This window comes from Aythya marila, assembly GCF_965140915.1.
Source record: "Aythya marila genome assembly, chromosome: 3".
In the NCBI taxonomy this organism is placed as follows: domain Eukaryota; kingdom Metazoa; phylum Chordata; class Aves; order Anseriformes; family Anatidae; genus Aythya; species Aythya marila.
Window position 1 is genome coordinate 104,633,272 of NC_139044.1, and position 12,057 is coordinate 104,645,328.

Genomic DNA, 12,057 nt, shown 5'->3' on the forward strand with positions numbered 1-12,057 from the left:
CCCACTGCTCCCAGTGGCGTAGGGCTTCAGTGGCAAAGGACATGGAGAAGATCAAGGTACTCTTGTGTCTTTTTTTGGCTCAGGCTTTACTGGCCTGTTCACAGGCCTCCCAGCTCCCTGAAGCTGACAGCAGAATGTCGGGCAGCCACAGTAGAAGAAATCAGAATTAAGGACTTAATCACCTTCCCTGATAAGATGGAAGACAAAGGAAGAACAGTGTACTTGTCCTTTCCTTGACTGTAGCATGGCTTTCAACACAGCATCTCAGTGCGTCTTTGCAGTCAAACTGGGAGGACACCAACTGCAAGGAGAAATTACACGGCTAGTGGAAAACTTGCTGAAGCAGTGGTCAGAGGTTCACCTGTCCACCTGGCTGCTAATTCCAAACAAGGTGAATTAGGGATTGATACTGCCCCATATTGTTTAGTGTTTTTATTAATGGTCCAGAAGATAATATCAGTCTCCTCATTGAAGGTTCACTGATAACATGGCAAGGAGCACAGTGGAGGGCAGGGCTGCTCTTACAAGAATCACAGAACCACCAAGGTTGGAAGGGACCTTCAAGATCATCTGGTCCAACCGTCTCCCTACCACCAATGTCACCCACTAAACCATGTCCCTAAGCACCACACCCAACCTTTCCTTGAACACCCCCAGGGACGGTGTACACCACCTCCCTGTGTAACTCATTCCAATGTCTAACCACGCTTTCTGAGAAGAAATTTCTCCTCATTTCCAACCTGAACCTCCCCTGGTGCAACTTGAGGCCATTCCCTCTAGTCCTATCACTAGTTACCTGTGAGCAGAGGCTGATCCCCAGCTCCCCACACCTTCCTTTCAGGCAGTTGCAGAGAGCAATAAGGTCTGCCCTGAGCCTCCTCTTCTCCAGACTAAACAACCTCAGTTCCCTCAGCCGCTCCTCACAGGACTTGTGCTCCAGGCCCTTCACCAGCTCCATAGCCCTTCTCTGGACATGCTCCAGGGCCTCAATGTCCTTGTTGTAGTGAGGGGCCCAAAGCTGAACACAGTACTCCAAGTGCAGCCCCACCAACCAGAACATAGTGTGAGAAATGGGATCTGAGAGCCCTAGTGAACAACAGGATGAATGAACATGAACGAGTATTAAGCCTTTGCACTGACTGGACACCACCAGGTTGTTCTGGTTAATACACAGCCCGTAGGTTGAGGGAAGTAGGGAAGTGATTCTTCCCCTGGTTGTTACTTGTGAGACTGCATCTGGAATGGTGTATCTAGATTTGGGCTCCTCAGTGCAATAAAAAATATTTAAACACTTCCTAGCCTACTGGAAGACCACCAAGAAAGGTTGGACCACACAATGTACACTGAGAAGATGAAAGAGCTGGAGTTATTCAGCTTGGGAAGTCCAAATGGCTGGCCTAAACAGAAGCTGAGGGTTACAGAGCCCAGCTCTTCGCAGAGGTGCAGACTGAAAGAACAACAGGCAACAGATGAGTTGGCACATCAGAAATCCTACAGACTAGGAAAAAAATCCACACCAAGAAAGTGATCAGCACAGTACAGATTGTCCAAGGGAACTGCAGATTCTCCATCTTTGCAAATGTTAAAAATTTAACTGCACAAGGCCCTGAATAACCTGATGTAATGTCAAAACTGTTTTGCCTTCAAGCAGAGCTGGACCAGCTGATCTCCAAAGGTTCTTTCCAATCTGCTCCATTTTACAGTCCAATGATTCTGCGGGCTTTCAATGCTCACAGTACTGTGGCACACAAAATTCAGTGTACCAACAAGATTTATGAAGGAATCCAGAGTGTGAACAGGAAAAGAAGTTGAGAGAATGCAGAGACCATTTTCTAGAGCTTAGGCAGCAAGTATACAACAGCAACAGTGGCTCTCCCATGCAAAATTTATTATTTTGTTCATGCTGTGAGCTGATTTTGCAGTCTGAGAAGGAAATGCACTTATTCAAATGCAAATCAGAAGCTTTGGCACAAGACAGGGAGGACCAATGCAAACTTAAGGGAAGCAGCAGTAGAGAAGGAGTATCAGCAGATTTCATGTCAGAGAGAATATGCTGTTCTCTGTCTTGTTTGAGCCCACAATGTTACATGTCACAAGGGAGAGGAATCACATCAATTTTATTTCCAAATGTTTCTGAGATGTTTCAAATGTTTTGAGATGTGCGAGATGAGATGGCATGGATTTAAATGTGTAATAGTAGGGTGTAGATCTACATAGCTTCATTACTGGTCAGAAACTCACAGGAATACTTCTGCTCTCAGAATATAACAGAAACATTATGAACAATTTTAATACAGTTCCAGTGAAACCCTTTAAAAATCAGTATTGCAGTTAATACATTATATATATAATGATATATGTATTTTTATATCTATAAATATATATATTGTATATATTTTATGTGTGTAATCAAATGAGGTACCAGCTGAGGAATTACCAGTTTTATCAACCCTGTGAAGTGTTAAAGGTAGAATACTACTTACTCTTCCAAGATTTAATGATCTTTGAAAAAAAATCTACAGAGACAGATGTTGTGGGTGTTATATAGATGTCACTTATACAGATGGAGTTTCTATTTTCTCATAAAGTTTAACAGATAGGGAATAGATAATCAAAGCATGGAACTAACTTGAAGCAAAACACAGGCTGCAGGAAGGCAAGCTCAGAGAAACCCTGAAGCAATGTCATATCTGCAGCATGCTGAATCATATGATTTGGTTCATGTATCACATAACATGACCTAACTCAAGGTGCAGGAGACCTTTCCAACACTATCCTTTTACTACAGAAAAACATTTCAGAAGGTTTCATGCAGCTCAGTTTGTATGCACAGATACCAGAGATTATATCTTACACATCAATTTGCAAAAACAGGAAGTCCAGCAGAAGAAAAATATCAACTTAAAATGTAGACACTAGATGGACTGCCCAGTACCAGAATAAGATGGCACTCTGACATTTGAGTTAAAATTCCTAAAATGTGAAAATATCATCACCTATGATTCAGGTTTCTTCATTAGGAAGGACAAGGAATGCTAGATAGCAAGAGTGTTTAAAGACAGCTTTTGATTTACTACTTGAAAATAGCACTATAACCTTTAAACAAACGAAGCTTCACTTTCTGAAAGGGCAGAGTGTTTGGATCAGTCACTGACAGCTGGCAGCAAGAATGTAGCTGAAGGTTACAAGTGCTGGTGAAAATGGAATAAATACCTAACTAGAAGTACAAAACTGAGGGTGGTGAGGCTGGCGAGGCAAGCTTTTCTTCTTTAAAAAAAAAAAAAAAAAAAAGTGTCATATCCAAGTTATTTCCTTGAAAGTTAAAAAGAACATGTATCAGGCAGATCTGGGGTGTGCATATACGAGGAATAGAGGACTAAGAATGCAATGGAGTGAAATTTGACTATGTCTGATCTGTAAGAATAAATCACAGAGTGCTGCTATGAAGTATAGTAAGTCGAAAGTTGCTGCTGTGGGCAAAAGTCTAGCCAGAACTGAAGCTGAAGTACAGCCAGGAAGTGCTGCAATCTCAAACCCTCCCTAAACAAAACAAAAAGCACAACAGAAATACTGAGGTAGGTATGCATTAAGTAAAGGTGTCTGGGGAACGCAAGCTGCTGGGCAACTTGTGGAAGGCGCAAAAACTAGGACTCAGCTTCAGACAGACTAACATCTCCTCCAGAGAAAAGAAAGACAGATACATCTTGTTTTCCACAGATAAAATGAATAGAATATACAGAAAGAGAAAGTAGCTTTCCTCACAGAGGAGACATCCCTGATCTAATGAAAGTAAGCCTGAACGTACCCAAATGGAAAAATTTTAATTTTCCATTTAATAACAATAACATATTTCACAGCTCAGAGGAGGGCCACAAAAATGATCGAAGTGCTGGAACATTTCTCCCAAGAAAACAGGCTGAGAGATTTGGGATTATTCAGCCTGGAGAAGAGAAGGCTCCAGGGAGACCTTAGCACAGCCATTTAATGCAAAAAAGGGGCTTAAAAAAAAAGAGAGAGAAAGACCAGGGCCCTTAGTGACTGGACAAGATATAAGGGTTTTAAACTAAAAGAGGGTAGATATAGGCTGAATATAAGGAACAAATGTGTTATGATGAGGGTGGTGAGATACTGGAATATGTCGCCCAGAGAAGTTGTGGATGCCCCATCACAGGAAGTGTTCAAAATCACATTGGATAAAGCAACCTGATGTAGGTGTCCCTGCCCAAGGAAGGGCAGCTGGGTTAGCTGATATGTAAAGGTCCCTTCCAACCCAAACCATTCTATGATTCTGTGTAACTTGTTTATACATGCAAGACATTCTGTCTTAAATGTTGTGGGCCTAACTCATGCTCCTCTTGGAAAACATTGATTTGATACCTCCCCATCACTACGCTTAACAGAATGACAGCATTAAAAATGAAAATGAAGCCAAACCTGCTCTGGTGGCTGCAGTGACCTGGCAAGTAGTAGTCTTAAAGAAGCCAAGAGAAAATAAAAGGGGAAATTAACTCATTAACTCAACATAAAAACTAAATTTCTAAGATTTCTCTTGGCATGCAACATTTTGCCTGTGTCACTGACACGAAGCACGGAACACAGAGTTACAATCATGATAAGCATTAATGCCATAATGAATTTCTGTTGGTAACTGTATAGCACCTTCAGTGACATAACAAAACGTAAGGGAAGGAATTAGAAATGTCAATTTTGCAAAAAGTTCATCTTGCAATAGGAATCAATGCATAGAATGTTGTTGATCAGTTTATGGAGTTAAACTGACCTTCTGGATTGTACCAGGAGTGTTGATGGAAACATTCCCTTTGCAGCTTGGTCTTCCTTAAAAACCATTCTTCGTTCCCTTCTATTCTTGACAATAGATTATCAACAATTAAATATATTTTGTCCATAAAATTGTTGCTTAATTATTTAATTTTCCTTCTCCCAGAAGTTAAAGCAGCTAACAGGCTGTGGTAGTACCTGTGTGGAAGACAACCTGAAAAAGGCATGACCCACCAAGACATGATTCAACACTTAGCAAATCTCAGATGGCAGAAAAAGAGACTTGGAAGAATTTACTCAATCTGTTGTTATAGCCTAGATGACAGGCAAGGAAAAGAAAAGGAAAGATTTATTACACCAAGACCATCCTGGAAAACTCAAGCTTCTCCTCTAAAATTAGCAAGCTAATTTTTGTTCTCAGAGGACTATGAAATTCCTCTCATTGTTTTTGGAATGAGATATTACGTTATGCTTTCCTGTCCCATGAATACTCAGAGAAAAAAAAGCAGTTTAAACAGAATCCTAACAGCAGAATAAAGCAATTTAGAAGACTGAAAAGGAGTGGTAATACTTATGTGCCCCATGTGATAAATACATGCTCTACTTTGGTTCCATGTTTTGGAAAAAATGGCAAGAAAACAGAATAATACGGCATGGTGGCTTTTACCCATTTGGGCATCTGAACTCCACCACAACTGCTCTCTCACTCACCCTCCTCAAAGAGAAAGGGGGAGAAAATAGGATGGAAAGGGCTTAAGGGCTAAAATAAGGACAAGGAGACCACTCAACAATTAGAGTTATGGACAAAACAGACTCGGCACAGGGAGATTAATATAATTTATTGCCTACCACTTTCAGACTACAACAGTGAGAAACAAAAAAGCAAACTAAAACCACCTCCCCCCCCCAACAAGCAGCATTGGGGAACAGGGAATGGGGGCTGTGGTCAGTCCCTGAAGCTTCGTCTTGGCTGCTCCTTCACAGTCACTCTCTGCCCCTGCTCCCACATGGCTCCGTACCACAGGGTCCATCCCCCAGAAGCAAACTGCTCCAGCACGGGTCCCCCACGGGCTGCAGCTCCCCCCAGACCCCCTGCTCCTGCGTGGGCTCTCCATGGGCCTCAGCCTCCTCCAGGCCACATCCACCTGCTCCACCAGGGGCTCCTCCACGGGCTGCAGCATGGAGATCTGCTCCATGTGGGACCCATGGGCTGCAGGGGGACAGCCTGCTCCACTAGGGGCCTCTCCACAGGCCACAGGGGAACTGCTGCTGCGTGCCTGGAGCACCTCCTGCCCTCCTTCTGCACTGACCTTTGGGGCTGCGGGGCTGCTTTGCTCTCATTTCTCACTCCTCTCCCAGCTGCTGCTGTGCAACAGGTTATATTTTTTGTTGCTATTATTATTATTATTATTATTATTTCTTAAATCTTTCAATCTGCTCTCCCAGAGGCCCACTCACCATTACCCACTGGCTCAGATGTGGCCAGCAGCAGGTCCCTTTTGGAGCTGGCTCTGATCTGACATGGGGCAGCTGCTGGGCTCTGCTCACAGAGGCTGCCCCTGCAGCCCCCCTGCTTCCAAATCTTTGCCACATGAACCCCATACATAAGGGAAAGCAGGTGATAAAAAAGTTTCTTGCTATCATACACATGAAGAGGCTTCTTCTGCAAAATGGTAACAGAAGCAGAATATACCAAACTCTTACAGTACAAGCAATTAATAAATTTTAACTCTGTGAAATGAGCTAACACTTGAATTTCAGCTTGAAAATACGTGTTGAGCTGAGTATCAATTAATGTCTCATCTGAGACGTAAACATTTCAAATTAAAATAAGCCACCAATAAAACATTAAATCTTCTACTAATGACTTGCAGTAAATTTGAATTAGGATATATTCAAATCCCTGGGAATATAGTAAAAAATAAATGCCCTTCTCAAAGCAGTATTGTGAAAGAACTGATTAAATTGACTAAAATTGTCATGATTATTGCACCATTTTGCACAAATTTTAAAGATTCATATGATGTGGATAAAAATACTTCCTTTACTTTGCATTATAGAGTGTTTAACTCACAAAATGGCCATGACACCTCTCTGCAGCTGCCTCAGGCCGCCCTTCTGCCTGTAGGAGGGATGCAGGCTCCAGATTCCCCGAACAGACCACTCAGCAGAGGTCTGTCAGAACCTTTTGACAATAAAACTCATCCAGGCATTTGCTACAGCTCTTCAGATGTTGAGAAAAATGAGAAGAGACAAGAACTCGTTGTTCCCTAACCTAAGAGAAGAACTTACTGTTCCATAAAATTTAATACTACTCCCAACTCCTCTTCCAACACCACAACAGCAAGAGGCTTCAGCAAGCATGGGTATACTCTTCCCTTCAACTGATACTTAGAATGGTTTCCAAAAAGACTTAAAATATTGGTTCAACTTGAAATTGCATAAAACAGTAAGGACAGTAAGAATCTGATTTTCTTTGTTTTTTTTTTTTTTTTTCCTGTACCTGATCAGATCCTTTTATGCTGGTACATGTAATGGAGAAGTGATATGAAAATCTGAAACTGGTCTTTTTTTTTTTTTTTGCCTGACTTGTTCTAACAGAAATAAACCAACAAAACTACCAACCCACCATCTGCATTAATTCGGATCAGTTCCCCAGCCTGGTTCAAACAAACCACACACACCTGAATTGGACAAGACTGAAACAAATCTCAGGTTTCTGATTCTTTCAGTTGCAATGCCAATGCATTACCAGCTTCAAAGGTCTAGAAAATTCTCACTTCAAAACACTTTTTTAAAAAGGTGTAAGTCACAGAAGATATGCAGCACTACTTTTCTTTCTTTCCCAGGCAGTACCAAAACACAAGTTACATCGGTAAATTCTTTAAAGAGATGAATGACTTCACAACGTGTGAACCAAAATAGTCACCTCTTACACATTTTTGGTTTCTTCTCCCCCTCACCCTCCAAAGTACAACAGATAAGGATAAAGTGAAAACTCTTTATTAACTACTGTGAATTTAAAGACTTGTCTAATTGTAAGTGACAGATTTTTAAAGACACATCTGAGGTCTGAGGTCTCTTTATCTATTATTCATCTATTTCAACCAAAAACTGTCAGTTGACTTCAAAAACAAAAGCAGTAATAAAACTGTGAACCACAGAAGATGATTGTGTTTCTGCCACTGCTGGTAGCATGGCTGCCACATCAGATACTGAGTAATATTTAACACAGCAACAAGAGAGAAGCTGAGATAGAAGAAGGAGCAGCAGTCTTCAGAAAAGGGAACAGACAGCAAGAATATTCAGGGAATATTCACTTACAATACACAGTTGCAGGTAACAAAATTACCTAAAATCCTGTTCCTGACCTTTTTTCTTTTAAAAATATCTACTTGCATTCATTTTAACTTAGGACTATGAAAAATCCCAAGGTATGCCTCCACTTCTAACCTGCCGCTTCTTATTTATTCTGTATTCAAGCTATAGAGCTCTGCAAAACTTCACAGAGAAGCACTGAACTCCAAACATGAGAACTCACTACAAAGGACTACGCCAGCAACCACTTATTTGAGAGGCATGGAAATTCAAAGAAGTCCTAGAGCAATGGAGAGCAGCCTCATAATTCTTACTGGAAATGAATCAAGAGGAGTGGCTGATAGACTGCATTCACAGTAACCTTGACACATGCAAATTTTTTTAGTGTAAACAACAAAGAGTTATCCCAAAAAGCCTTACTCACTGCAACATGTATTTTAAATCAAATAACCCACTATTTGTACAATATTTTGTTTATGTACATACATACATGGCTGAAAAACATTTTAAAAAGATAAAGTACAGTTACTCTTAAAATCAAAATAAAGTTAACTCTTACTGTAACAGTCTTACATTTTCACATGCTCAATAAATGTTTAGATCCTGTCTACAATTAATTTGCACAGAATCAAGCATTTACACGAAGGTCCAAAAATGCACCCATAGATTTTAAGGTACAATAATTAAGTTTTAAAATCAACAGAAGACGCCTGGTTAAATAAGACTTTATATACAGTGTTTACATTTTGCATAAGTCTTACTTGCATAATTTATAATAACTGGGATATGTTTTGCAAATTACTTCACAGCACATAATCAAAATAAATATTTAACACAGAAGGATTTTTCTAACTGTAGTTGTAAAAATTACACTCTACAGTCAGTATTTTCCAATACATTTTCACCAATATAACAACTCCTTAAAATGAAACATCTCTGTAACAAGTGGTCCTTCAAAGCTTTCTTTAACATCTTTCTTAATAAAGTCAGAGGTACAATAATTAGTAAAAAAAAAAATCAGCAATGCATTTGTGACCACTCAGTTTCTACAACTACAATCACAACAATGTCGTCGTTAAAAGGCCGCTTGCAACTTACATCTATTTAGGAAATTATCAATATTCTTGTTCTTCCTCAGCGCTGGGTAATCCAGATCAAGGACCAAAGAATTCAAGCCATCCTGAAAAGAAATAAAAATATGTTAACTGAGTACTAAAATAATAATTACTACACCACTTTTCTTAAGAGATACTGCACTGAGACTGGTTGTATGTTATTTAAACATGTGTTATATTCCTAGCAGGAAAATAAAACAAGCTCTCAAGTGTGCTTATACACCACTCACCCCAAAGCAGCACACAAAACACAATGACAGGTTCCAGACTGGTCTAGAAACAGTGCAGATACACTACCACTAATTAGCGGCACTGGGACTTAAACTGAAGGAGTAGTTTTAATCTTAACCAGTAAGCAATCCTAATGCTTAAAGACGGATTTAATTACCCACACTATTATTTTGATCACGTTGTCTCTACCTTCTTATTCTGGCTGTTCAAAATCTGACAGCATATTTTTGCTCTTGGAAGGAAGGCATGAAGGTTCACCACATAATTCAAGCTCACAAAACGATACTGCTTAATTTTGAGGTGAGTCAAAAAAAGAAAGCAGAAGCCTGTGAACCATTCTGCTAATCAATGCTTTCATCAGCTATCAACGCTGCCATCTCCACACCCGAGACCTCTCAGAACAGCAAAGAACAACATCACCAAAGTCTGACCTAAAAATAGTCTTTTAAACGCCTGCTCCAAGGCTTAAACTCAATTCCACCTTTCAGCAACCTAGAAGAATTTCACAGATTATGCTCCATAACACACAGCCTTTTCCAGTAACACAAAGACAAATAAAAATAAAAATTAGTTTCAGCCACTAGGAGCCAGAGACTGCATTCATACTCAGCATCTTCAGCATTTTACCTGAACTGCCAGTTTTGTTCACTGCTTTAAGAACAAAACCCTGAGATTGCTTCTTAAGGTTTCTGAGCATGAGCAGGGCACAGAGATTTTAGCCAGAGACCTCATCATGTGTATTAATAAGCAACCAACGGAACTGCACAGCCTTTCAATACCCGACACTCATAAATGAGGCTACAGAATCATAGCTATAGCTACCAACCCACTCGTTTATTTTTAAAAATGCCCGGTAAGGGATTGTTTCTGTTGCAAATCTCACTAAAATTATTATCATCTCTAATACTATACCTACTTGGATAGGTATATTTAAAGGCAGGGCCCAAGATTATTAGATACCCACCAAATGCCAGCCTGTGCTACATATGTATATATACAAATAAGACAGCCTCATCCCTAGAGATGTCACTTTTCAGTTTCACCGCATAAAACATTAATGATTAAGCACATTTTCAAAACTGAGAGACTCAATTGCACTGTTTTTATATTTTATCTTATTTGTTTTGCCTCCTAGCAAATGAAAGTGTCTTGGGAAACATCGCTAGCAGCCACGAGACCATTTATGGAAAGCAGGAGTTGCTGAAGGAATTACAGATGTATTTGTGTGATTTCCTATACAGATGACTAAAGGTCAGAGACTACAAGCTTGCCTTTCCTCTTTGTTTAATTGGTGTGAAAACATAATTAGCATCTCATTAGGATCATCCGTGGGGTTCCTAACTGGACTACAATTATTGTATTTGACGTAATCATAAAACATCAGACTCACAGACGGATTAAAACATTGCATGAAGCATAAAACTTCATCAAAGGCAAAAACTCTTGAAAGGTCATCCCAACAAGTAGGAAATCAAGCAGAGGAAGCAGAAGGCCTGCCTGGATGAGGAAAGAGCTGCACTCAGACATGAAAAGCAGTGAGGGCAGGTGACCCAGGAGGACGGAGCTGATGTCCCATCGTGCAGGCACAGTGTCAGGAAACCCAAGGCTGACCTGGAGGTGAGGGAAGGGGATGGAGAAAACGCTTCTGAAAACCAGTTCCAAACACATGAACAGCAAGGTGATCAGTAACAGTCAGCATGGATTTATGAACAGGCAATCACACTTTACCAAGCTGATAGCCTTCTGTAATGAGGCAACTAATTTGGTGGATAAGGGGAAAACAGTTGATGTTGTTTACCTCAACTCTAAAGATTTTGGCACTGTCTTCCACTGCATGCTCATAAACAAGCTGACAAAGCATGGGTTACACAAGTGGGAGGTGAAAGGATTGAAGACTGGCTGGAAGACTGGGCCTGGAAGACTTTGATCACTGGCAGAAAGTCCAGTGGAAGGCCAGTCGCTAGTGGTACACCCCAAGGCTCGATACTGGGGCCAGTAATGTTTAACGTCTTTATTAATGACTTGCTGCACCCTGCAAACAAACAAAAATAAACTAGGGCACGCGGCTGACACACCAGAGGGCTGGGCTGCTATCCAAATGGACCTCAACTGCACAGCGAGAACATCAAGGGGAAATGCAGCAGGGGAGGAATAACCCCAGGCACAGGCTTCACTTTTTAGACCTTTTTTATTTTTCTTTTAGACATGACTTTTTAGAACCTCTTTATTAAAGCAAACATAAAAGCGTCAGTAAGCCCAAAGGGAAGGCAATGAATAATGCACTGTATCACTCCTTAATTACTTTAAGAACAATGGTTACAGCCAGTACTTAAGTCTTGATCATAACTGCCCCTGCAAGACCCATTAAGGAGAAAGGAGTGATGCATTGGACATCGTACCCATCTTTCAGAGGGACAGAAGACATAGTACCTATTCTTAAGTTTGATTAAATTTTTATGAAAGATACAAAAAATCTAAAACAAAGTAACAAAGCTGTTAAGTGCTCATGAATTAGTCACTGCATGGATTGTACAGGAGTTGTGTCCGATGACCTGGACATAACCAACTGAAAGTGTTCTGAGCACAGACGACTTCCTGCAAAATAATGTAACAG

The 12,057-nt window shown here is 40.5% G+C and overlaps 1 protein-coding gene across 5 annotated transcripts in view; it reads right to left on the minus strand.

Annotated features, from left to right (window-relative positions):
• The window catches only part of ROCK2 (Rho associated coiled-coil containing protein kinase 2), a 102,650-nt gene that overhangs the window by 50,975 nt on the left and 39,618 nt on the right, over positions 1 to 12,057 (minus strand). For all 5 annotated transcript variants that reach the window (XM_082755896.1, XM_082755893.1, XM_082755894.1 and 2 more), the window contains exon 2: positions 9,196 to 9,277. In XM_082755896.1, coding sequence (XP_082612022.1) covers positions 9,196 to 9,277 — 82 coding nt within the window. The remainder of the gene's footprint in view (positions 1 to 9,195; positions 9,278 to 12,057) is intronic.